The sequence below is a fragment of the Dromaius novaehollandiae genome, chromosome 1, assembly GCF_036370855.1.
Source record: "Dromaius novaehollandiae isolate bDroNov1 chromosome 1, bDroNov1.hap1, whole genome shotgun sequence".
In the NCBI taxonomy this organism is placed as follows: domain Eukaryota; kingdom Metazoa; phylum Chordata; class Aves; order Casuariiformes; family Dromaiidae; genus Dromaius; species Dromaius novaehollandiae.
The window spans coordinates 98058295-98085812 of NC_088098.1; the positions used below are offsets into that span (position 1 = coordinate 98058295).

Below are 27518 nucleotides of genomic sequence, written 5' to 3' on the forward strand. Positions count from 1 at the left end.
GCAGGAATCCTTTGAAAAATAAACTTGCAGGGCAGAAGAAGCATATCACTACAGCTACAGGGATATGTAACAGCATCACTAGATAGTGACCTATTAAGTCTATAAATTACTCTTAACTATGCAGTTATCCTCCCTCCTCTATGTAATGAAAATTGGGGGTTCTTAGAGGTTGCTTTTAAGAATTTTCTTCTCACATCTGTTTAATGTGCCTCTATGAATTGATTTTCCACACACATTCTCTTCTTGCCCATTTGGGGGAGTCTGGTACTGCCTGTAGAGCCACTTACATTGAGGGAATATTCAGGCTATGCCTGAAAGGACTGGGATTGGAGCTGGTGCTACCCTGGGGGTTCATTATGGGATGAAAGGACACCCTATTCATTATTCCTTGTATTTACAGAGGTTTGACTACAAACAACATGCTTCCTCCTGTTAAATTTCAAACTAATTCTATATTGTGTGTTTTTACTTTGTCAAGGATGGGTCTTCATGTATTGCTTGTGAGGTCCAATTAAGAAATAATAATTTACAGATGCAGCGGATATAAAATACATGATCAGAAACAGTCCTGTAAAGGATACAATGGAATTGATAGCTGGAATCATGAAGTTGTCTTTGTATGTGCCACCTTTTTTAAAGTTACAAGTTAAATTGGAAAGATTTTTTGAGAAAAATTAATGGAATTTAGCAAAATAAAACCATAGGCTGAAGCCAACCTTTTAAACCAAGTAAAGGATGTAAACTATAGAACATTTTATAGAGCATTTTATTGCAAAATTTCACATAACAGAATCCTCTAATTTTAGTTTTGAAAATCTTAGCTATCATACACTCTAACTAAATAGCACTTCTAGCTATCTGCACAGTTGAATGGGGTCTGAACTGCCTTTAGCACAGTATTTTCAAATCACCTTGTAAACTTGACTCAGCCATACCTTCCAAATTTCACAGAACCTACAATCTGTTCCTCTCCTAAATGAACAAACAACAAAACTGCAAAACCAAAAATTGTCATAAGGACGTGACAGTGTGTTGAACCACGTATCTGCTTTGCTGAGCCAGCTCATTTGGCCCATTGAGTGCCTGCATGAATCATCAAAAGTTGGGGGAAAGAGATGCTTACAAAGTTCATTTGAAGCTGAAGAGGACGGTTTTAAATCTGGGAGTAATCTCTTTTCCTGTTAAAAGTAGTAAAATGTATCTGCAGTCAGGAGTGGGTTGGATTTTTTTGGTCGTTCTTTCAGTATCTGGAACAGAAGGACTGGAATCTGAACAGGCCAAAATAAAAAAAGAAGAACTTGTTGGTCGTGGTTATTCCCCCTGTGTTATGCTGCTGTTGTTAAACCCTAATGGCAGTGACTAACATCTTGTTTTATCCAAAGTATTAGAGAAATGGCATTTTTTAAGATTGCAGCCTGATTTCATTTAGGTTGTTCCAGGGGAAAATACTGAGCATGCTACAGAACCTCTTTAAGCCTTTCTTTCAGTTATTAAAGCAGCTTGTGCTCTTTCTAATACAGGGGCTTTCATTTGCACAGGGCGCCTTTGTCATGTTTGGCAAAAATCCCGTTCTGTACTGTGCCACTTCTTTCTAGGTCCTGTCTATATGAATGTGTGGCTGCATTTAGTAAGCTAAATTATGGTAAGGAATTTGCAGTAGGCTGCAGTCAGCAATCTGCAGTGCTACAAAAGAAAGAGGGAGGAGGATAAAGTAGTTATTTAACCAGCAGCCAAGTAGACCTGTGATATAATGTGAATTGTGCTGTGGTCTGGTGCGCCTGGAGACTTTTGGCAGCCATCCCAACTGATTTTTTGTTCTGACTGGGTGTTCTTCGTATGTTCCCTTTCTCTTTACTCCCTCCACAGCAGGATGAATAAACGTGGTTCTTTGTGAAGACAGTGATCCCATCGAGTAGATGTGTCACTTAAAATGGACAGCCTAAAATGGATAGCCTTTATCCCAGAAGTACAGTACCCTGTCACTCAGAAACGCTCATTATATATCATATGGGATTCTTTCTTCTTTAGAGCCTCAGTTAGCCTTTCATCTGGTTGTCTGTCCCAAGTAGTATAGTTTTCAATTACAGCTGATGAAGATAGGACTAATGAGGCCTGCCTAGTGTTGACTTGCCGCAACAGATGACGACAGTCCCAGGAGTAAAACTTTTTGGGTCCTGTGGGTGTGCAGGCAAGTTCACTGTTCTTCCAAGAGGTTGTAAAGTCCTTGTAAGAGCTTCTTGAATTCTGGAATGCTGCCGAGTTACTCTTGGCTTCTTCATTCTGGTCTGACCTTGCAATTACTTGGCCTGCTTTTGTCCCTCTCGTCTGTACCTTTATGGAAAGCCATTATGTAGGGCAGTGATTTCAGAGCGGTGGGCTGTGTTGCGTAGTGTGTTTGTTGTTTGCAAGCTGCCTTGGTCACATGGGCTGGCTGCTGTCATCCTCCGTGCCATGTGAGGGAAGCAGAGCAGATGGGACCCATTGCTCCCCTGGTCTTATTGGATGTCTGTTTGGCAAACACAAACAGATGGTGATGACTACTTCGTAGAGGAGAATCACAAGTACCTCTTAGATTTTCTTAGCTAAACGCTCATTTTTTATTAAACAAAGAAAATGTTTCCAGAAAGTGGCAGCAATAAAATTGCTAGTTTAACTATCTTAAAATGTAAACAAAGCCCCAAACCCCAAACTCTTTGCTTTTAGCTGCTCTTCTGAAGCTTTTTTCTAGGTGATCTAATGAAAATACAATAGCACCCAGCAGGCAACAAAGTGGTATATTCCTTTCTAGTCCAAGAGGTCTAGTCCTTCTGCTGAGCAGAACGTTTGAACCCAGAACTTTGGTCAGAATATCTTGAAATTGGGGGTGTAAGATCTGGTCAGGATCTCCTTTTGCTGTCTCACTTTAAAGCTGTAATCATTCCAGGCAATACCATTACATTAGTAGGCAAATTTATTTGGTGTTTGCATAGCTATTGAAATTATTTAATATTGGTGCTGGAAGTAAAATGCCTGTTCTTGGAAAAAAATAAGACTGGTACCATGGCACATGCTTCTTACGCAAGCAAAAATGTAATATGGTAGCTAACATGATGATCTGTATTGTAAACGGGATAGTAACTTGATCCTAATGGTTCCTAAGTTAAACCTCTACATAAGAAGGAACTGTTTATGGTTGTGGTACTGCAGGTACTGATTATTCTGCTTAAAATTAGAAGATGGTGTTTAGCCAGAGAAAGAGATCTGTAATCTCAGTGAGAGCTGACTGATCAGCCTCCCACCTCTGACATGTAGCCAGGAACTTCAGCAGAGTGAGCTCTAAGCTTACGTCTCATGGGGTTTATTCCCCTGACTGTGAAAAGAGTTTGTTGCTGAAGTAAGAGATTGGCTTCTCTCTTCCTGTTAGTACTGCAAAGATCTTGCTTGCATTTTGTTCAGAATCCCACTACTATAGTCAAAACTGAATTCTTTACTCTTTTCTCACACTGTGCATCATAAGGCAAGATATGTCTGCATGTTCTCAGGTTATGCTTTAATGTGTGGGTGTTTCCCTGATCGTTGATAACTGCTCTGAAGAAAAGTCATTGAGAACTGAGAATGTATTACTGTAGAATGAGGAAAAATTAAGGCCCTCATCCTGCAAAGTACCATGTGCAACATCACTTAGTACAGTAGGTTCCTGGCTGGATTCAATGACCTGTCTCAAAACACAGCTAGGATTTTGGATTATTTTAGTTTAATATTAAACAATAATTATCAATACACATTTAAATATTATTCAGCTTATTTTAAATAATTGGCAGTAAAATGGATGTTTTAGGTTTCTTTGTTTTGTATGTTAATGAATCTTCTGGACATTTGAAAAATAAGCTGTTCAAATACTCTACTTCAAAATAAAGACATAATATTAAGAGATAGGCTAAGCTGATAATTTTTGCCTCTAAAAGATCGTGGTCCTAAGTGTGTTTCTTGTGATGAGTAAGATGTCTTGGAAACACTGATTGTCCTGTTCATAGTCTTAGAGTTTTTCAAGGCTTCCAGGCCAAATACTGCCTCCTAATGCCATGCCAGACAAAATCAAGGGTGGGAAACATGATTAAATGTTGCATTGGTGAACTCACAATACTACACTTGAAGTAGGTCAGAGCAATTTGGCTGCCATCTACCTATAGCAGCCTGGAGATAAAAGCACTTCTGTGAAGTGCTGCAGTAGTTACTTGCTCAGGCTGGCGTACCAGCATCTATTTAGAAAGCTAGATTTGATCTCCAGACATAAGGTTTCATTTCTTTTTTTTAACTAAAGAAATAAAGTGAAACAGGCACCCAGCTCAGACAAATGGTCCTCTTCTGTATCTCGCCAAATGAGAAATATTGCTTATGCCTTCTGGAGAATTTTGTTGGACCTTGAGCACCACAGTTCATTTTTTTAGACAACAGGTATTTCCTGTTCACTTGAAGTCACATAAAGCACACCAGGCACGCGGGAGAATCTGCATGAGCAGAATATTGTCCGTGGAGGTTACAAATGGAGAAAACAATCCATAAGCGTAGTCTAAGGGAGAAATTCTGTATCTGCTTATATCCTGCTGACTTCTAAATGCCTGTTAAGTGTTTCTTGGCTAGGATTGCTTTTTTGAAGTAGGGCCTTCTGCCAGGGAGATCCTAAAAGTGACTGATGTAGCTGACTCCTTTTCTTTAACTTTTCTATTCTTTCTCTCCCTTCCTGTCTGTCTTTCCTGTTTGCTATTGAAATGTTTTTTCCTCTATTCATTTAAAATCTAGATCTCATCAAATACTTCCCAGTTGTCAAGTCCTGAGCCAGTAAAGCACTGTGGGAAGTCGCCACTCTTCCATTTGGCAGAGGTAAAGTTATACCCGTTAGCATCGCAATGGGAAGATGTATGTTTTTTCCTAACAGTGCAAACTGTGTACGGTTTGCTCTAGAATCAAATTTTTCAGTTTTAGAAGCACAAATTAATAAATAATTGAACAGTAAGATAGGTAAGTAGGCAGTTGCAATGGCCTGGGGAACTTAGCTTCTCTTCATGCACTTGTTAATGTGCGCAGTTTCTTGGAGACCATACTGAAAAAATTATGCTTCCTTTCAGAAAAACCTAGCCTTATAACTATAATAAAAAAAATTCCTAGGACAGAGGTGAAGGCAAGAGACAATGGCATCCTTTTTTAATGAGGAGGTGAATATCAAGATTCAAAAAGAGGCCTTAAGTATAAGGACCGGAAGGCGCATTGCCGAATAGAGGGCCCAGAATAAGGAGATTAAAGTAGATTTTGAAGTCATCAGGAGACTGTATATAGAGCTGGGAGTTGCAGGAGTATGTTAAGTTTTGAACTTAAATTGGCAGTTGTCAGTAGTAGTCGAGAATACTAGGTGAGTTTTCCCAAACAGTCCTAGAGTTTGTTGCAAGTCTTAAATGTGATTTTGTGGAAATTTCCTCTTTGATATAGATAATCCTCAAACCTTCAATGCTGGGCCTGCAAATGTTACTCCTTTTAATGACTTGAAAGATGAAAATGTTTGCTAAGCTCCAGATAAATAAGGGAGGACATTAGCACCTTCTTCACATGCTCTTTGTGCTTATTTTTTCAAGACCACTTTGTATTTCAGTGAGAAAAATGTTTCCCTGGATTCCACCTCATGGCATGCAGCATATGGTCTGCTGTGGAGGTTAATCCCTCTCTGGGAAAACAAGCCAGAGACTGGAAGTACTGAGAGAAAACCTCGTGCTTTGAACTGCGCCGATTCCCCCGCCTGTAGCATGAGTATTTCGTGCCTTGTGCCATGGATGGTAATGCTACTAGGAAGGCAGGCGTTAAAGGAATGTGTGTGAGTGGAAACCAGATTTGCCTTGCCCCGTGGGCAGCCCCCAGGCAGCAGCTGAGCAGCACGGGTGCAGGGGCGATTGCATGTAGCTGGGATCAGTGAGCTGGAGGGGGATTCACCGATTGCAGCCGCAGGGCAGCGGGAGGGCTAGTGACACGTAGCTGGGACCCTGGGAGCTGTCGCGGCGTCCTGTGTTACAGGGCAGCGCTGGGCTTTGAGCGGTGCCGTTCGGGAGTAAGGCTGTTGCTGAGTCCAGCCGGACTTTTGAGTGGCAGTATCAAAAGTTTGATATGACTGACAAGCTTGAGAGACCCGAATTGAAGGGAAGTCCACGTGCTCGGCCACAGGAGTGCGGAGTTTGTACTACAGTTGGAGGAAGAAGTGAAGCTGAGCCCTGCAGTGAGATGTTTGCATGTTAGGCAGGTTTCTGTGGTCTCTCTCAGTGATGACTCAAATGGATTCCTGCAAGCCGAATTTAATACACAAAATGAGTGTTAAACGTTCTGACTTAAAACTGACAGAAGCACGACAGACTTGCTAAGCACATCCTCCTTGTGCCTAGCTGTACATTAGTACCACTGATTTATTTTTTCCTTTCGGAGATCCCAGTGCTGCTGGATTGTAATGGAGTGAGTAAAACGCAAGAGATTCAGCTTAGCTCTTCAATTAGCAGTTCAGGCCCTGGTTTGGAGCAGCCCAAATAAACTGTTCATATCACCTCAAGGGAATCTGGGGATTGCAAGTAAATTTGGCAGACATCTGTGCCTGTCGCTGTAGCTGAGAACTGCAGATGGGGTGCACCGGAGGGGAGCGGGCTCCCGCCCCCATCCCACTGGCATGGCCAGGGCCCAGAGCGTGGGAGCCGGTCGCCGGAGCCCCTGGAAGACTTCTGCTTCGGCATACCACGCTGCGCTGCCTCTTTCATCTCCGTGTTATATGGATTAACCACTTCCACCTTCTTTTTTTCCTCCTTCCCTCGGCTTTTCTTTCTCCAGTCGGTATTTCACAGATGGTGGGGGGAAAAAAATGTAAAAACAGGTTACTGTGTGGGGGGGCGTTTCTGTAAATGGTTGGAGCAGCCACTCTGCAGTGTGAAGCTGGGACGGCTGTTGCTGATGAGCTCTGCTCAGTCTTCTGCTGTGCCTCACCGTGCGCCGTGTCTTTAGCCCTCAGTGTGAAGGAGCAACACTGAAGGGAGGCTGCAGCGGGTGTGCGTCACCTCCCCGGAGCGAGGAGGCTACAGTGTCGCTGAGTGCCAGCAGCACTAGCAGCGCTCAAGCATGAGTGCTCTTCAGAGACTTGGGCTGTGCTTGGCAGCGTTTGGGAGATCCTGTGAAAAGCTACAGCTTCGTGAGGACATTGAGAGAGCATTTTTGACCTTCTTTCTGTCTTTTCTTTACGGTGACAATGGGGTGATTTCTGCAAAACAGACTTTGTGGGCACGTATGAGTTGAGAGAAATATGCAAATGAGTGGGGGGTGAAGAGGGGGCTAAAGTCACAAATACTTTAGTTGCCCAGTCCCTAAATTCTGCACCTCTTCCCAAGAAAGCAATTACGAGAAACCTGCAAACCTGATCAGAGATTGTGTGACGTGTCCTTGAAAATACAAGTTTTTCTACTTTATACTAATGTCCAATGCTGAGGTTGATGCTTTAATGCATTTAGAAAATGGTTATTTCTCCGTATCTAATTCAGTTTGTTACTGATACCAAACATGCTAAAGTACTGAACAGGATCACAGTCTGATACAAGATAAAAGGGTCTTGGAGAATAGTCAGATACCTGCTTGCCCTGCCAAGGAGCAGTAACCAAAGGTTACCAAAGGTTTGAGGGCTCCTAATTCACTTTGGTTTCATCGCATCTTTTATGTTTGCTATCAGACATCTGTGGGCAGTGCCATATCTGAGCAAAAATAAACTTCTTAAGCCATGACAATGGAATGATTTTGCACCAAATGTCTACCTAAGCCTGCAGAAACAGTGTGGGCTGGGTCTCATGCTGGTGTGGATGGGTGCAGCCCTGTTGGCCCTAACAAAGTCACTGGGACCCCTTTACATGTAAGAGTACGTATGCGTGCTTCGTTTCAGCCTTCTCTGCAAAAAGAGGCTTTACTGACAAAAACCCAAAATCTGGAAATAGCTTTTAAGGTCCAGTGGTATTATCTACCAGAGCAATGGCGGAGTGGGGCTTTTACTTTATTTGTAACAGCGAGCGCAGGTCTACACTTCTTTTTCAAGGTGTAATCTTATGAATGAATGTTTGTAAGGAGAGGGAAATAATCATTTCCAAAGCTGTATGATAAACGTAAAAGAACCGTACTGGTGAAATAATGTTTTTCTTTTTTTTCTCCTCCTCTGCTCTTTTTTTCTTTAGATTTCTTCAAGTACATCCCATTCAGGTCCTTCTGATTTAACAAAGCAGTGTGGAACATCAGCATTATTTCAGCTGGCAGAGGTAATATTAAAATACTGGTGACTGATTACCACAGGTGCGGAGAGGAGGAGAAGTTAATGATGTTGATTGCCAAAGTCTAGAAGGCAGAACCGTACTACAGTTATAATTACGTTGTTGCTTATAGAAGCATAAATTGTCTTGGTTTGGGTGCCACAAGTCAAGATTTCCCTAGACTAGCCATTAAGTTGGAGGCTCTAAGAGCCCATGCTGTAGCTGATAAGAAGTACCAGTCCCTGCTGGCAAAGGGATTATCCGATTTCCATTTAAATTGTTTTAATTCCTTGTTTTAGGGTTTTGTTTGGGGGGGTTATTTTTATTTTTTTTTCAGAGGAAGGGCTGAATTAGTCTGTTACTGAGATTAGGGCATTGCTATTGCAAAATATCTGTTAAAAGGCATTAGCCACTTTGATTTATTTTTGCCTTTCATGTCTATTATTTTACTGCAATGGGGAATAAACAGGTCAATAATTTGTGTAGAAACTCTGCCATGATAACTTGCAGCTGTCAGGAGATCTTCCTTCTGGGATCAGTTAAAACCAATGGCCCCTTATGGACATGTTTTATTTCTTCTGTTTCTAAGATTTGTTTAAACTTCCCCAATCATAAAGACTGCGATTGCAATTTTACTTAGAGCTTACAAAAGCAAAGCCTTTTTTTTTGTAGCCACATCCAGAGCCTTCAGTACTAGTTGGTTACTGTAGGAGAAGCAAAGGTATAAAGTGGAAAACATCCATGAGGGGGTGTGGGGGGGACTGACAAAATACGATTACTGTCCAGTGAGTTCTGCATTATAAAGATTGGTCTTGAGCTTTTGAAAAATACAGGGTGTGTTTATATGGCAGTGTGGTAGAAAAGTCACAGACGTAGCGACTGAAGGTTGGTAGCAGAACCCCCCTTGCCTTAGCAGTGGGGTTCTTCTCTGCAGGATTTAACCGTGCTGCCAAAGCTCCAGTGTTTCCCCTGTCCAACTTGGATTTACCTGAGCCAGACTAGGGATCTGTGCCTCGTGCAAGAATTTCAAAAACCTATTACAAAGAGTCCTATCATTGCTGTTATACTCATGCATATATTGCTGTAAGAAGACTTTTATTTTGCAATAATGACCTAAAGAGAACCTAAAGATTTTGCAAAATTGACCTAAAGAGAACCCGATGATCTGACGAGAACGTCCGTACTGACCACGTGGTCCATGGGATGAGCAGCAGGATCGGGACACTCCAGAGTGTCTGGCTCAAAGCAAGCCTCTTTCATCTGGTTTCACTCCAGGTGGCTGTTTGGATGACATTTGTTTTAAAAACAAAATAGCACTGAGAATTCAGTTTGGGGGCTTTAGAGAGAGAGTATGAAGAAGAAAGCATGTCTTTCCAAGAGAAGCTGCTTGGTGGTATGAAGTACTACCTTTCATAGTAGTGTCAGCATGGCTTACAAGCAATCCAAACCTGAGTGGCTCTCCCAAAGCAGTGCAGAAGGAGCATGGCGATTTGAGGACCTTGTTGCAGCTGCTTTTCTGAACCGTGGCTGTTCCTCAGACAGCATGAGGGTTTAGGTTTCCATAACTGTTATCTCCAGTAGAAGATAACCATGGCAACCACTGCTGCTTTGCAGTTCTTTGCAGAATAGGTCTGTAACATAAGAAGAAAGATTTGGAAGGCTTTTTTACAGCCTTTCAAATTATTTTGCACATCGAAATATAAGAAAATGATTGATGAGATTTGATTAGCTCCACCCCCTTCAAGGTCATTTGGAAAATGGAGGGAAGAACTGTAGATAGCATTTGGAATTGCGGGAGTGGATTTGAGATTTCAGGTGACTTGGCCATGGCAATATTGAGAGATACTGTGCTGTTGCACTGCACTTAGGGTATTCTGAAAATCACTCTAGCGATGGGTTTCTGGGTTGTATAAGGGACACTTAAAGGATCATGGAAAAGCCACTGAGGTCAATTGGAGTATTTTTTTTCTTAGAGTTGTGGAATCCACGGGCCTTATTCTGGCACTTAACCATGTAATCAAGCTTGATCCGCTTCAGTAGGTCTTTAACATATTCTTGAGTACTGTCCTATATAGCATAGCTTGCAGTCCTAAATCAAGATTCCAGAGAAATTCCCCGTGTAGCACTCCTGTAAAGATAGGTAAGTAATGTTAACAGCTGATACACTTGTTTCATGGTGACTGTTTTTAAACTCCTTTTAGATGTGCCTTGCTTCAGAAGGGGTAAAAGTGAAAGAGCCTGGGAAAATCAAAGTGGAAGCATCAGAGGATGTGACAAGAGAAATTCCAGAGGAAATGGAAACAGAACTGGAGAAAACAACAATAAAAGACTCCTGTAAAGGAAAAGTAGAACAATCAGAGACAGGGAAGATACAAGACCGGGATGAGACAAAAACTGAGGAACCAGAAACTGCAAAATGCAGTCATTTTACCAGTCTTGTGATGGAGAGCAGTCACTTTGAGAGAAATGACAGCTCAAAGGATTACACGTGCCGTTCTCCAGAGCTTTCAATGGCTGACATAAATATCCTTGGGCTAAGCAAGCCAGAAAAGATAAAGAAGAAAAAGAAAAAAAATAAGTTGGACCGACACTCAAATGAAAAATCCACCCCCAAGAAACCTTGTAAAAAGAGGCAATCCTCTGAGTCGGACATTGAAAGTGTAATGTATACGATTGAAGCTGTTGCAAAGGGGGACTGGGGTGCTGAGAGACTTGCTGAAATTCCCCGCAAAAAAGCGCGTCCTGCCTCAAATGTGAAGGGAAGCCTGTTAGATACAAAATCACCAAAGAAAAAAGTGAAATCGAAAGAGAAGAAAACATCAAAGGAGAAACCCATGGAGACCACCAAAGAATCAAAGCCTCCTGATTTCCTTAGTGTTACAGCCAGCAAGGAAGTACCCTGCGAGGCTTCTGATAACATTAAAGTGGAACCACTGACCCCAACAGAGGAGGTGGTACCCCAGAGCTTACCAGGACAGGTCAAAACTGAGGACAATGACTGTGTTAAAAAGATAGAAACCTGTGGCTCCAGGAAATCGGAGAGATCTTGCAAAGGTGCTCTTTATAAAACTCTGGTGTCAGAGGGCATGCTCACATCTCTGCGTGCTAATGTGGACAGAGGTGGGTGGCTTTGACGGTGTTTATTTACAGCGTAAACTGCAAAAGTCTTCCTGGCGTGGGAAGAAAAGCAAAAGTTGATGTTTAAGGTGGAGTTTGAGAAGTGTATCATGGGAATTCTGTGTCTGATTTGCCTGAGACTTGGGGCTTTGGCTCCGTGGTTCAGAGCAGATCTTCTCGAGTCCTGCGGTCTGTATTCCTGCTTGCCTCAGAAGCTCTTAAGCTCTCTTTTTTTGTCTTTCATCACCTGAAATTTAGCTATTGGACCAAAGACTTGGTCGGTTAATTCATCAACCTGCTTATAAGTTACATACAGGACTTGTGTTTTATGTAATCCTGAATGATTAGTTTGTTTCTGTATAGACGATTTTTGGGGTTGTGGTTGTAAGGGTAGTTCTCAGTCCTACAAGGGGCCACTGTGTTGTGTTTTCCCTTTGGATGTTAGTTTTGCTGTGGGTGGTGGGAGAGAACCCGTTTGCTTGTGGGAGGATAGATTTGAGATTAAAATTTTTGGTAGCTCTCTGTGAGAGATATTGAAAAGCATTTTTTGGATTAGTAGATCTAAATGGGTAATCCGAGCAATCAAAATGGAAAGGAAAAAATGTTTGGAATTTAGGGAAGCTTATTAGTATAAATCTACTCATCCTTTTTCCCTCCTGTATACCTCAAGAGATCCACAGTTTGGAGGTAGTACGTACATAGGGGAAAAAACCAGTCAACAACATCATTGTCCATTAAAAAAAACAAGGTTGTTTTGACGTCCCTTTAAGAAGGTCAAACATCAGAAGTTGCGTTACTCAGTGGGTGTATGAGTTCCTTGTGAACCCACTTTGTTGTGACACACTTTTCTTAAAGAATAGATACAATTTTCTCCCCCTATCTCAGGTAAAAGAAGCTCAGGAAAAGGCAACTCTTCAGATCATGAAGGATGCTGGAATGAAGAAAACTGGGCTTTTTCCCAAAGTGGGACGAGTGGGAACAAAAAACTGAAAAGGCCTAAGCCAAAGGAAGAGTTCGTTTTGGGGTAAGTTGCAGCTAGCACTGTTCAAAATTTTGGCTCGGTCGGCCTGATAATTAAAGAGAATTCCTGGAAATTGCGAACCCAATTTGGCCGAGTCATACTCTAGTTTCTTGTTGGTTATATACCAAAGTAATTCCTTTGAGATCTTCCCTGCTACAGTGCTGTAAACAAATCTGAATGACATTATTTGCTCACATCTAAAAGAATCACAATATTTACCTGCTCAAGAGTTGGTGAAGAGAGTTAATTATATTTTCAGAGCACTTTACAAACTGTATTTAAAGTTCTGTGTAGGTGTTCAATCATAAACAGAATTAGACTAGAAAAAATGGAAATCTTTGCCCATTTAAAAAGAGATTACTTACAGAAGGAAAGTAAACAATATTGTGACATTACCAAACGATTAGGATAAATACGTAAGTTTTCTGTTGTAGAGGCAAGATAGTTAAATTGTTCATATCCAGTGTAAAGATATTAAATATATCAGAAGAATAATTAATGATTACAAATGCATTAAAATTTAGCATGGCTGCACAGAATTATTTTCTAAAATATGAATAACAGCTTTTTGTCAGGGTATTAAGAGATTTATTTAACTTCAGGCATAGTTGTTAAATCTGCTTAGCCATTCATACTTGCTTCAAATTCTTGGAAACTTCCAATTATCCGAATTCAGAGGGGGAAATTGAATAAAAAAGGAGTAGATTCTTTCCACAGTGTATGCTTAAAACTATATATATTTTTTTTTTGTACAGGCTTATGGCAGTCTTTTCTATAACTTGGTCTCTCTGAAATGTAGCTACAACTCACTTTACAGCAAAAGTGCTAAATTACTGAAAATCTCCAATAGTCCTTTTGGAACAGTCAAGAAAAATTAATGGCACACTTCTTTTATTTGTGGTACATTATATGTAAGTTTTGTGCATATGTTATGACATTGTGTGCCATCAACTGTGTAAATGACTTTTTTAGTTTTTTTTAATATAAATTTAAAACTCATATCATGAAAACTGCAAATGCATCTCTAACTAAAAAAATGTAGCTGCAAATGATTTATTCAAAGTTGCTAGGAAAATTATGTAAATAATTCATTCATTTGACAAATATTATTCTACCATCATTGCCTTTCTGGATGGGGAAAATACATATCTGAGCGTCTTGTTTCCTGATTCAGTCATGTCATTAATGAATATTGTTCACTGAACCCTGTAAAAGCAGAAGCAGTAATTTATGGAGTGTAAGTGCTGGAGAAGGTATCCGTTATCCCCCTTCATTGCACTGCCTAATCTTATGTTTCCTTGAGGAGCTGGTTTTATTTCTGCCCACTCCTCCTCACTTTTATCGCTTGCTTCATCACTATCCCTCAGCCTCAGTTTTGTGGGGAGGGGGTTACCTCTTTGTCCTGTTATTTCCCTGTGTCGCCTTACCTCCGTCGGGAGGTGCCCGCGCTCTCACTGGCGCTCCACATCAGACTTGCCTTGCTTGCTCGCAGCTTTTGCGGGCAGCGCTGTGCCTGCACGCGGCTCCTCCGTGCAGCCCCGTGCGTCTGACCAGGCTTGCGAAATGCTCCGGGAATTTATGACAATGTGAACCATCCCTTAAATAATCACTCACTGATATACTGATAGCAGCGCTCTCTAATGCCCCCGTGTCACACAGCCTATAAATGATTAGCCAGGGTGGCAGCTCGTCTGCTTCCAGGGTTGGGCCTTCCTGCGTGGAGCTGCGGCCCCGTGTGTGCCCTCGGGATGGGCGAGGAGGCAGCAGGAGAGGGCAGGCGATGGGACTGCATGTCAGCTGTCAAAGCAGCAGATCACTCTTTTGGCGACTGCAGAAAGAGTGTGGTTATGGCACAGAGCGCCACCGGTGTCAGCTATCTCCTTGATTAAAAAAAAATAATACCACCATGAATGCAGTTTGTAAGCAGCCCAGACTGTGTTTTACAGTGGAATTGCACTAAATGAAGACAAGATTGCTTACCGAAAGAAATAATGATTGCAGGGTAAATCAGACTGCATTCTTCTGAAAGCTTTGGTGCACAGAATGGCGCTTCGTTTTAAGTGCCGTTTCAGAGAGCAGAGAACAAAATCGTTTTTCTCGTGGTACTCCCAAGCGTGGGGTGTTTAATAGGCATCCCATCCAGCAGTCACGCCAACGTCTGTGGAGCGCTGGCTTTCCGTAGCAAACAGAATTTGAGACGAGTAGGAAAATTCATTGTTTCCCTGCCATTTACAGCCCTGTTTGTAATCTGCACACTCCTCTCAACAGCCTCACTGTGCAAATTGCCTTGTATTAAAACACAAGTCCTTCCCGTGTTCCTGCCTAGCTACAAAAATTTGCTAAAGAGTAGTGCTTATGCAAGATTCCATAGTCATTACCGCCAGAAGTGCCATGCCATCCCATCAGGTTCAGGTATTTTGTTGTTGTCTGTTATGAGTGACAGTACCACCTCTGTGGAGTATTCGGGTAGTAGGTAAAGCTAAATATAGTCCTTCGCTTTGGGCTGAAGCATGAGGGATGCTAGCTTTGCTGAAAGTATGCGCTACATGCATTTTTCCTCTCATGGCAAATGAAACATGAGAGGAGGAAATACTATGCCACAAAACAAATGTATAGTTAAATCCCATCCCAAAGCACCTGGTTTTGGATTTTTTTTTCCCCTTTTTCCAGAAGAGTTAGGTGGGTTGGATAATTTGACATTTTTGTTCTGATTTGAATTATTTTCTTTGAGTTTTGGGAACTTTTTGTGTGAAATTATTTTATTGGGTGATTTAGCTTTTTACATTGCTGATTTCAGAAACAATGTTCCTCATAGTCCAGCATCACTGATACTGTTGCTACTTTTTGGATGTTAGTTTATCCCCTTTTTTTTTTTTTTTTTTTTAACCTTTTGACTTTTTTTCATCCTCCCTTGTAGAACAGAAGAGTCTGCTATATGTAGAGCAACCATAGCTAAATGTCACCAGCATGACATTGCTTTTTGTATTTTAATATATGCAAATAATGTAATTAATTTGTACTGAGCCACAAATACAGCAACTGCAGTGTACATATTCTCATGCCAAAGGTGGAATAATACATATTCGTTTGATGCTTACATTGTGTGGGCGTGTGTCTGTGTGTGTCTCTCCCTCTCCCTCTTTCTCTATACATATATATTTGTTTGTATACATACAGACAAACATGCTCATAAACAATATTAAATGTAACTTCATTTCTGGAGAAAAATTGTAATTTGATTGATTTTCTCCCCCACTTAGCTTAGCAAAGCTGGAAGAAGAATTTGAAAAGAAATTCAACAGCCTCCCTCAATACAGTCCTATTACCTTTGACCGGAAAAGTTCATCTGTTCCGAGGAAAAAGAGAAAGGTTGGAAGCGGCTCATCTGAACAACCAAAATCCAACAAAGGTAAATTACTGCAGTAGATTTATAAACGATAATAATGCTATGCCAAGCTCAGGAATTTATACTTTCTTACCTTACTGTTATGTTGTGAAAAGTGTGGAGTCAAAGAAAACATTTTCTAGCATTGAAGTTAGGTGGTTCTTTCCTGGGTTAGTTTATGCAGATGTTTTCAGTCTGTACCCTTATCCCTTCCTGATTTTCATGCTGAGTAGAAATGGTTAGAATTTTTACATGAAATAGTTTCCTCATGATGAGCAAATTTATCAAAAACAGGAATATTTGTGAGGTAAGTGAATTTGACAAGTTTTCCTGGGGAAAAATTTGGAAAAAATTGCAGATGATCAAAAAGTTGGATCGTGACATTTTTCAAAGCATAGTTCTGTGTGGCTTTGCATTTGGATGTAGTTTTAGTGTCTATAATTTAAAACAAAAGATATCAGAGGTATCTGAATGAAACATGGATTTTTTTCTCCAGTTTTTAACTATCTATCATAAACTTGGGCAAAAATGCTCTGGATCATAAATATCGTTAAAGTAAACCTATTCACTGCCCAGCTGCGTTAATGAGGCTTTTGGAAGGAGAGACTCAGGTCACATTTTGCTGTTTTATATATAGCCTGCCTGAGACATAGAAGTGAGAATGTGGTAGGGATAACTGAGACTGTGAAGCTAATATCGATGCATAAATACAGTATAGAAGCATCACAGAATGAAGGAATGTTTTACCAGTAGTTCTGCAGAGGCAAAAGGATGCTCAAGACTTTTCATAATGTGAAAGTGGTTTGTTTTTCTGCCACTGTAGTAGCATTGCTGACTGATTAATTTTCAGATCAAATGTGTATATTTAGCCAGGTGACCCTGGATTAAATCCATGCCTTTTGAATGCTTCACAAATAATCATATTACAATATGCTGGATTGAGCATCTGTTCTCTTCTAGTGCATGCCAATTTTGCTATTGATTTTTGTATTTATGTAATTAGATATGGAACAATCAGATTCTTGTAAAGTTGGACTTGTGCTAATACCAACTGAGTCCTGACTTCACAGACTTTTCATTTTTTATGGTATATATTCAAGAGAAAATCTTTAATCAAAATGAATTAATTATTTTATGGAATGATAATACAGCGCTTTATTAAGTGGGATCTGTTGGGAACAACATCTACTCATCTAACATGAACTGGCAATTGAAGTTGTCATAGCAGCTTCCTTGATTTCTCACTACTATAGTACCTATTCAAGTGTTTGTGCGTCTAAAAATGTTGCAGGTCGTTTTGTGAAGTCCTGAGTTGTTTGGGAATTGCATGGCCTAATGCTACCTCAGGTCAGATAGCCTAGAGCTGAATTCTGCTTTTGGCTGGATTTATAAGTAAAGACTCATTTTTACCCTTGTTTGCATCACTGTTGAAAAGCTTTGGAGTATTTTCAGCCATGTTTCAAAGGAGGGTCAGAAACATAACTGCAGGCATGTTGCAAACCTGATATAAGTAGTTTTGGCACAGCCCAGTGGAGGAGGCCATAGAGCATTTGCCTCTAGCTATCAGTAAGGGCTTTTTAAACTAAGGTAGCTGACTTTGCACTGAAGCAGATGGGAAACAGTCACATGAACTTTTCCACCAACTGAGCTGTGGGGTTGCAACAAGCAGCCCCAGGGCAGGAATATCTGATTGTGACACTGATGTTTCTGCAGTGAACATCTAACCACAGGCCTGAACTAAATCCAGACTGAGATAGTGATATCTGTTCCTAATTTCCATGAATGCTGAATTCACTTAAGCTAGGCAAACTGTCAGCTTGTGTCAGTCATCCCAGCTCCCTGGAGGGTGAGGTTCAGCTCTCAAGAGATAAATGAAAAACTTTCCGACAAATCATTTTTCTTTTGGAAAAGAATGATTTTTAAAAATACAAACATTCCATGGCAATGAGTTGATTTTAATTTGCTTTACACCAGATTTTGTTAGGATACTTAAAATTAGGATGTGAGTTGTGGAACTGAAGTTACCTGAACCAACCTGAACTGAGCATGCTTACTGGCTTAATAGGGAAACTATTCCAGCTAAGCCAAACACTCATGAAGCTGAATTCCCAAATTAATTTGTGGGGTACTCACAGGTTATTCAGCCTCGACATGCTGTTGGCTTGCCTGTGAACTGTGACATGTCCAAAGACAGCTAGAGGATACCAACCTCAAAAGGTGTCATGCACACATGTGCAAACTGGGCTTCTGTGAGTGCTGCAGAAAATGAAACATGGCAAGCAGGCTTATTGTGCAAAATGATAGCAATTGGTTTGGGAGGGTTCCAGGTTTTTTGAATTGTCAGTTTTTTTTACATCATTAGAATTAAGCAAAAAGCCAAAGCGACATTTTTTTTCTTGCAGTGCAATGAGCATGAACTGTGAAGGGGCAATATAGACTTGTGGGTATGACTCAGAGTTGGGATATAGGAGAGTTCAACTTCAGTGTGCTGCTTCTGCCTTCTGCTGTTGTGTGGAGCTGTCTGTGCTGTTTTGCTCTTTTGAGTCGTCTCAGGTTGTTCGGTCATGAGAAGAAGGGCTGTGATACTGAGGCATCCAGCACAAAGGGGGCCTTCTAGTGGCTGGGGCCTCTGGATGCGCTTATTTTCCAGTCAGTAATGATCATAAGGGGTAGATTTAGTAAAGACTGTTTGAAACCAAGCCCTGTTTTTCTTGAATGAACACACACAGGATCATGAATTTCCCATGCGTTCTCAGTCCCCAGATGAGTACCTACTTTCTGCAGTCTTCAGATCAGTACACTGTACTTAATATTTGGAAAATAGGTTCTAGTGCCACACACTAACACTTCCCTGAGATGGCAGGTGAATAAAAATAGAAAAATGTTTTTGAAGTTTTTTTGGTAACTATGTCTTTACGCCTAAAGAAAACATTCTACCCTGCTTGTCATGGCTTTATTTTATTTTGGGATAAATGGTGTCAGATATTTTTCTGTCTAATTTTGTTAAACTATAGCTACAAGAGGCTAAGTAAAAAGATGGCCTGATCTTCTAACTAACCCAGGCAGACAGGATTATCAGGGTGTTTTTCAACTCCTCAGTGGAAAATCAGTGGATCAGTGTTCACTGAATCTTTCATCTATCGAGCTTGCCGTGCCCAGCCTCCCCTTCTGCCAGTTCTTTTAACAGAAAAACACCTGAAGAACCCTGTAGCATCAAAGTTCAGCTTCTGTCTAAGGCAAATTTGAACTTTCTCAGATGAGAGAGAAGTAATTTTTTTCCCCAAAACATTCCAAATTGCCCTAATTTTGCTCCCAGTGAAATTAATGGGAATTTTTCTTCAATGGGAGCAGAACTGGAGAAGCCTATAGCAGTTCTGCAAATCCCCCCCACAAGCGTTTTTTACTGAGTGTATGCATACCCAATAATAATGTAACAAAATGGCTGAAAAATACGGCTATTCTGAATTTGCACAGATGGCCTGCTCCAACATTCACTGGAGCTGTGACTGACTTTTTTCTTGGCGTAGGTGCCAAAATATCCAACCACACAGAAGTCATCAGCCTGCAGTGAGTCACTAATTTGCTCATATGCAAAAATGAGCAACAGGCGTAGTCATTATTTCTATCTTGTGCTGTAAAGAAATGCTCACTTACACACTAACCGCTTCACTTAAGCTTCCGTTTTGGGGAGGTGAGAGGAGCAGAGTGCCTAGCATGCTTTCATTTGGGAAAGGGAATGCCTCCATTTTTCTGTGTGGCTTCTAGGACTAGAAATAAAGCATCAGCTTAAAGCTACTGCGTCTCTGTGACATTCCTCTCGGTCTTAGCTTGGTTTTTTTTGGCTCAGTTCTGAGCATTAAGCCTGTCTGGAGATCGCATGCTGTAATGTTTCAAAGATTGCGACCTAAAAATACAGCATCTTCCTCCTGAGATTTAGAAATGCACAGGCAAACGTTTGGCAAACCCCAGCTCCAGTGGGAGTCGTGGAGGTCAGGTCACAGCGACGCGACAGCCTCACAGCACAGAGATTTTAATAAGAGGCAATTCTGCCAAACCAGGAGGCTGAGCTGAGCTCTAGGTAAAAGATACGTGAGCTCCAGCACTCGATCCATACAGGGACTCTGTTAGCTCTTGTAAAATCAATGCCACAGCTTTCTGGGAGGTGTATGTATTCCTCTTGGTTTTGTTGTGATGATGCTGAAATGCTGTTTGGTCTGGCCTTTGAAAGGGCCTCTGCCCTTTGAGGAATAGAGGGAACATATTCCCCAAATTTGCAGGGAAATGCAGTTGCAGTTAGTGATGTAGATAGACTCTGTTCATCTTCTTGCCTGCTGCTTCCCTAAGCAGCTGCCTTGAACCAGGCTGAGTATTCCCGGAAGGAGGTTCCTGCTGCCATCAGTCACATTTCTTGCATGTACTATATGTTCTTCTCCTTAATTCCCCACATGCAGGGCTAGTCAGTGATGGAAAAATGCAGAGAGATGATGTAGACTTATCTTGATCTTGTGTTCTTACCCTGTTATGGTCGTGCTTCAGCAGCCACTGTAATTGTTTGGTATCTTTTGAGGATAAGAAGGAGTGGAAGAGGTCAGTGTTTGGTCAGTACTTCTGGTGGACAGAATCCAGTTCCAAGTCAGGGGCTGCTGAGAAGGTCTCCCTCCTGTTAGACTACAAGCCGTCACGGCATCTGCTGTGTAGCTCATTTCTGGTGAAGTCCTGAAGTCCTGTTTACTACTATACTTTTGGAAATAAGCATTTCAAGTGCAGTTTGCTTCTGAAAAGTAACTCCGTAAGAATGGCTTTGCAGTGTAGAGATTATGCATCTGTTATTTCTTTGGTCTGTTATGTCTTTGTTGCTTTTGTATCACTGTTTACTCCATTAAGGGGTCAAAAGATGGCCTTTTAATGGCCCATGCTACTGGCATACTTTGTGGTCTGCTGTCATCTAAGATGGCTTCTGGCAACTACTAGTAAAGACTCTGCTATCAAAGTAGAGATGATACCATGAGCTCAGCACAACTTCACCTTCCTCTCTTTTATTTAGTATAAATAAGTTTATACCAACTGCAGAAGTAAAACATCCTTTTACTTCTCCACTTAGTATAAACTTATTTCTGGTCACCAAAAAGGGCAAATCTAACTCTCATCTCCAAAAAGGAGCATGTCTTTAGAGTTTAAAAAACAAAGAAACAAACAAAACCCCTGGTTTCTGTATGGTTAAGTTTTCCTGTGGTCAGCATTCTCCAAAATGCCTTATATGCCCTTAAACATGGGGAGCTGATGGGTTGAAGTACAGCCTGCTGAAGCCAACGGAAAGCCTCCAGAGGCTGTCATGGGGATTAGGTCAGGTTTTGTACTTCCCCATGAAAAGGCATTCTGTATTAATAGAAGGGGAGGTTGTATATACTACATACTGTGACTGTTGTATTCTTTTTAAGATTGCTAATTAAAAGTGTGTATTATTAATATTGTCTGTAGGTTCATTCCAGTCTCAGAAAAAGAACTTATTCCACAAAATTGTCAGCAAATATAAGCACAAAAAGGAGAAGCTTAATGTTCCGGACACAGGTACTGGTGCATTACTCAGTTAAGGTTTTGGGCCACCTTCCCTCTGAATTCAGTCTTGGGTAATGCTTCTGGACAGAGGCTACTCAGCTCTCTAGACTTTAATTGCTTTGGTCCCTTACTTCCCTGTCTGCTTTGGTTTCATCAGCTCCTGGGTCTAATTGATCACATTACCTTATTCCAATATGATGCTGTTTTGCTGTTAATTGATATCTCCCTTAATTACAGTGGCACTTCCCATGCTCCAAACTCCTGGCAGCAGAGCTGACAAAGCAAGGACAGTTCTGCAATTGGCCCCGAACCCTTTTTATTTTCCATAGCTCCTAGCCCATTAGTCTTTCAGCTGCTCCTATCTCTGTCCCTTCTATATCAGAGACCATATTATTTATTCCTGTGCCAGGGCATTTATCCATGTTGCCATGGCCTCTCCACTGGAGTAGCACCTTCTCTGGGATTTCCCTCTGTCCGGAACTCAAGAGACTGCAAATGGACAGACTGTGAGAGCCTGTTTCTGCACTACATCTCAAAAAGAGTCCTGCCATCCCCAAACCAACCCTCTATTTCTTCACTAGTTTTTTCTGCTGGCTTCAGATTGAAGAGAGCTTCTCCAGTTTTTAAATTGTCATGGGCTTGCTCTGCCCTCCATCCTGCTGCTGGCAGCTCTCCAAAGCCTTTTTCTTGTTTTATCATTCTAGTCCTGTATCCTCACACATTCACAACTCCCAGGGGTACAGTGTGTGCAGGACCATAGCTCAGCCTGTTTCCCAGAGCCTTTTTTGTTATGCTTTTACTTTCTGGTCATCATGTCCACGCTATCCAAATCAGGCCCAGGCTGGGATTTTTGCCCTTGCACAGTAGTGTTCCCTCCCATATTGTCCCTGTGGTGTAGAAGAGCCTTTCCGGTGGTTCTCCATACTTAGGTGGTTCCATGAATACCCCCCCCCCCTTTTTTTTTTTTCATCGATGTCTGTATCTTTCTAAGATAATAAAATGACAGTCCCCTTCTCCAGTTCCCCCAGCTATCTTTCTGCTTAATCCCTCTGCCTAAGGCTTGGCCATGTCACTTCCTCTCCTTTTCCATCTGATGCTGTTTTGTATCCTCTGCAGTGTACTTGCAGTGTTATCGTGCATAGGCTCTACCAGCTCTGCAGCATTCAATGTAATTCAGTACAAATGTTTTGAAATGACTGATGCTGTTTCATTGCATTCGTACAGCAAATATATTGTGGGAGTTGCTCATGAGAAGTAACTATTTTGCTTCCAAGCTGGTTGTGAAAAAGGCATCATACATTAATACAGGTCTTATTGTATGCCTTTCAGGTTATTGTGCCTGAATTATTAAAAGGCCACAGAGAGAAATTATTAAGAAAAATGTGTGTTAAAATTCTCATATGGGAAATGAAACAGAAAGCATTTAATACATGGTTGGGTAAAAAAATTAAGTATCTTAAAATGTGCAGCAATAAAGTGAAACTGAATAAAATGTAAAAAACTGATGAAAAGAAACCATCGTCTTTTGATATAAAATGTGCACTATGATCAAAAATTCAAGCCTGACAAGTGCTGAGCACCCTGACCTTATTCCAGCACAACACAGAGGCATGTCTTTGGAAGCATGTGAGTAATATCACTATGTCTAAACATTAAGGATATGCCTGTGCATTTTGCTGGAGTAGGGCCAGTTTGCTACCTCCCAAGACTGAAGCAAGCACCAGAGAAACTTGTACTTACCAGTCTTACAAAGCCCACATAGAAATCTTCAAAGGAGAGACAGTGGATCTGTATGCTGGTGGAGAACTACATTTTCTGTGGGTTAGAAATCCATCCTGGGAATGAAAAAGGTAAAGATCGGGGGTCCTGTCTGATCTAATGTACCATATGGTGATACTGAAAGTGGGGCATTTGTCAGCAAAGTGCCATGTGGGTATGGTCTTGGGCTGTCTCACCTTGAAGGTCCTGCCTAAGTAGCATCACAGTTTCATGATTACCTAGGCAGTATGGCCCTAAAGTCTCTGGATCCAGTGTCCCATATTCCACAGCACTCAAGCTGGGAATTCTGGCATCTTCATTTAAATTAAAATATGGAAGCATTTACTGAATCAAATACTAAAAGGAAAATGTCTGGTCCTTTTTGTGGTTCCTCTGTACTTGTCGTGAGTCGCAGATCTGTCTGTGTGTTTTTGTGTTTTAAGGAATTAATTTTGCTGGAGGAGGGAGGGAGTTGGATATTCTGGTAGCTGGGCAGGAGACACTTGGAGGGGTTGCTGTTAGCAGGGGTCATGCTTGGTTCATGTTTTGTCAGCTTGGAAAATACGTGTTTCTGTGTGTGTGTTTTGAATGAAAACCTCAGCCCTGAAGACAATTTGGTGCAGGAAAGGCAAATTTTGCGATGATTGGATCATGTTGTCTAGAGCTATCTCTACTTTGGGTATCTGAGAGAATTCGGGCTTCATGAGACTGCATTGTATGCAGCATCACCAGTGCAAATTATGATATCATGAGTTTGCAAATGTTTACAGAAATATATCCCACTGAAATAACGATGGACATGCCACAACGCCTGCTCCTCTTAGCAGAGAGCATACAGTAACAGAACTGACATCCTTACGTGAGGCTGACAAAAGCACAGCTGTGCCCATCAGCACTGGCGTTTTTGTCTGCAGAGTTACACCAGTCAGCTGAGCTTTTTTCTTTTCTTCCACGCTAGTCAGGGTAGCTCCACTGATAAGGCTTTCTGGTGGGAAGCAGTACTTAAAAAACAAGGAGAGTGTCAAAGCCGTTGGCTCCTCGCAGGTGTGTGTAGCGAGCTGTGCTGTGTAGGCTGCGTGGCAGAAAAACACTGTGCAAAGGGCCCTTGCGGGATTTGTGTAAGAACCAAATCACTGCCAGCCTCTATACCAGAAGGGGAGAAGAGGAGATGGGCAGATACACCAGCCCCACCACTGGCGGATGTGTGAGAGGCACCCAGTCCCTATGGCTGGCAGAGCTCACTACCTGCTACTAAGCTCTCCCACATGCAGTGCTCTGTGCAGCCTCTGCGTACTTGACTGAGGAGGAACAGAAAGTGCAGAAAATGAGCAGAATTACTTTTTTTTTTTTTTTTCTCCCCTGCTAAGAAAGCCCTGTTGTGCCAGGGGCATGTAGCCCAAAGGGAGTCAGTGGCTCTGTTGCCACCGTGCCTTTGGCATCGGACAGGACAAGGGTTAGGTCAGCACAGACTCTGCAGGTGGTGGCCATAAGGACATGCATCAGAGCGACCCATCCAGGCAGTCGCTCCACACACCCGGTCTGATCATGTGCTTTCTTGTCAGCTGGTGTCACTCAGTTTGTTAGTTCCCCCCACTTTTTGCTACAGCTTGGGATGCTGTCCAACAAGCTGGGATTTCCCCCAGGCCGTAGGCCAGAGTTGGCTTGACATCAGTTCCTTAGTGAGTTGTTCCCTAGGCACTGGTGAAGACAGGTGTCTGAAGCTTTGTTTTTCTGCCTTGGTAGACTTTACCCTTTTTAACTTAATGAAACCATTAAACCATTACAGCCCCCCTTTCCTTCTTGATGCCTGCTTGCTTTGACCCATGCGGCATTTGTTCTCCACTAGACATGGTTAAACTCCTGCAGCCCTCTAGTAACTGACAGGCATTCCTGAAGAGACTGTTCCAAATGCCTGGTATCTTATTGAGGTTCAGTCTGAAAAGCTCATCCTCTTCTGTGGTGTGCTGAATCAGTTTAATTGATTTCATTTTTCATGTTCACAAAGGCAGATGATGGCTGTTCAGTCTTGAATGAGGCCAGTAGCTGATTCAGTGGGGTCTTGAACTCAGCATTTTCCACATACACCGGGCTCTGCAGTTCGAGTGCAGTTTTGGCTCTGGCATGCCCTGAAGGCAGTTCTGCCTCACCCCAGCCTCACTCAGCATGGCATTAGGAGAGCTGTGGAGTAAAGACACGTTGCAGTGCTCTAGCTCCTGAGAGCACCTTGGCTGTATCCCAGGTTCTGTACTGGAAGAAGCTGGGACCATTTCATTCCTTCATTTCCTTATGCTTTGGATCCTTCCAGAGGAAACTCAGGTGCACAGAGGAAGCTTTAAGGCCCTCCAATAGCTCCACTAATTCGGATAATAAGAGAAGCAGGTTTGCAGGGCACATTGCAGAGTGCCCGTTTCCAGTGATACAGACTCAGCTTTAGACGCTGATCTTCAGCATTTAGTGCAAAGACAGACCTGGCTCATAAAACAGTGAAGATAACATGGGATTAATTGCTTCCTGCCATTTAAAAATCTGTTGTCTCTGTGTTTTGGGACTGAAAGGGGGAATTTTCACAAGGAAAGAAGAAAGAACCTCATTATTTCAAGGCTTTTATCATTTAATGTTATAAGAAAATGGTGATCAACATGTCTTTAGCAGAGAGAGGGCTTGCAAATGCTTTTTCTTCTCACCAGCTTGCTTTGCTGTTTCTGATTTAATTGTATGCCACTGTGCACTGCAGCCTGAAAATCAGGGTTAGCGATCAAGTTCTATCTCCAGCTGCAAGCTTTACACAAGTACTGGTAATTGATATAAATGAGAAATATCAGAGCAGTGAGTCAGGTCTTTTAAATCCTCCCTTTTTCTCTCTCCATTGATTTTTTTTTTCCTTTTTTTTAATCAGTTTAAGACTTAAGATACAGCTAAGCCAGTTTCTCATCTGCTGTGTCAGACTTGTGTTTTTTTGAGTTGCAGCCTGCACCCCAGGCTGGGTTCCTTCTTGCACTGTAGATTAGGGGAAATAACACTATATGTACCCAGCAGATCTCAGAGTAAGGTAAACTCTCCATGCTAACTGTAAACAAATCTAGCTCAGGAAAGCATCTGGCACAGAGCTCTAGATGATTTTTTTTTTTCCACAAAGTCACTTTTGTGACGGTGGCGTAAGCATACCAGAAGGCCAATACTATGTGCTGTTTTTTTGCAAAAGTAGCCTTTTACTTCTGCATGCACTGCTGTCTTGTGGAAAAGTAACTATAGAAATGTTTACAGGACTGAGCAGTAGCTGCAAAACCTCATTTCATTTCTAGACAGCATTCTCCTGAAAATTAGCTGAGCTCTACAGAGCTCTTCCACACAGGAAGGTGTGGAAACAGAAGGGGTATGAAATGGATTAAAATATGTAGAGATGCAGGTACGTTATTAAAGAAGAATCTAGGGAAGAAAGCTTGTGTTTTAGCCCCATCCTTTTTACACTGTCTCTCTTGAAGGAAATGCCGGATGAGGACCCCAGTTAGCATCTAGCTTAGCTATGTGAATGTTGAAGCATGGACTGTTTTGCCTGGCATTCAGTGCAAAGGGTCTTTGGAGTGAAACCTTCCTTTAGCCTTCCTCCGAGTCCCTAAAATATGATTTCCTCTGAGTTAGGTTTTATCTCTACTTGAATAATAACCCACAAAGAAGTCAGTGAAATGATTTCTCATCCTGCTTTCCATTAGGACTGCTAGAATAACTAGGAGACGTGGGACTGAAAAATTCTCCTGAGGAAAGCACCTCTGTCCTTCAACACCCTACAAACGCGCACACGCACGCACTCTTCATCTCTCAGTCCGTCCCCGCTCAAAGCTGTGTGTGCAGCAGCGCAATGGGGAACTGATAAAGAGGTTACTCTGGAGCTACAGAAGAGAACAAACATAGAGGACTCTCTTAGGTCTCATTTCAGGGATTGAGAAACCTTAAAATATGGAGAGGGATTGCACTTACTGCATCCTGAGTTTGTCAGCCACCCTCTGTTCTCTCTTAGTCAAACAGCCAAATATGGTGTACTGCTTCAACTTAATCTATTGCAAAGACATTTTCATGTCTCCTTTCCTTTTCTTTTTTATAACTATTGCCTCTTTTTATTTTACCTGTCACATTTCTTTTAACTTTGTTTATAGTTTTCTTGGGCTTTTTAACGTCTACAGTGTGAGAAAGAGAAGATAAGTTACAAAGGGAACTATCCAGTATCCTTAGTGTATTGACTGATCAAGTTAATTTCCAGTGACCTGCCATAGCTTGTAATCTATGACACATTTTATTAAAAACATACCAGATCAGATTTTTCTGTCACATGTTGTTTATTGTTTGAAATTTGACTAGCCATGTCTTCAATATTTTTATTAAATCTAAAAAAAAAGAATTA

General features: G+C 41.6%; 1 protein-coding gene across 29 annotated transcripts in view; it reads left to right on the forward strand.

Moving 5' to 3' along the window:
* BBX (BBX high mobility group box domain containing) overlaps positions 1 to 27518 on the forward strand; it is a 148637-nt gene that overhangs the window by 106461 nt on the left and 14658 nt on the right. For 28 of the 29 annotated variants that reach the window (XM_026112402.2, XM_064521826.1, XM_064521837.1 and 25 more), the window contains 5 exons: positions 8214 to 8294; positions 10487 to 11405; positions 12288 to 12426; positions 15684 to 15832; positions 21287 to 21376. In XM_026112402.2, coding sequence (XP_025968187.1) covers positions 8214 to 8294; positions 10487 to 11405; positions 12288 to 12426; positions 15684 to 15832; positions 21287 to 21376 — 1378 coding nt within the window. The remainder of the gene's footprint in view (positions 1 to 8213; positions 8295 to 10486; positions 11406 to 12287; positions 12427 to 15683; positions 15833 to 21286; positions 21377 to 27518) is intronic. The other variant, XM_064521715.1, reaches the window with a different exon arrangement.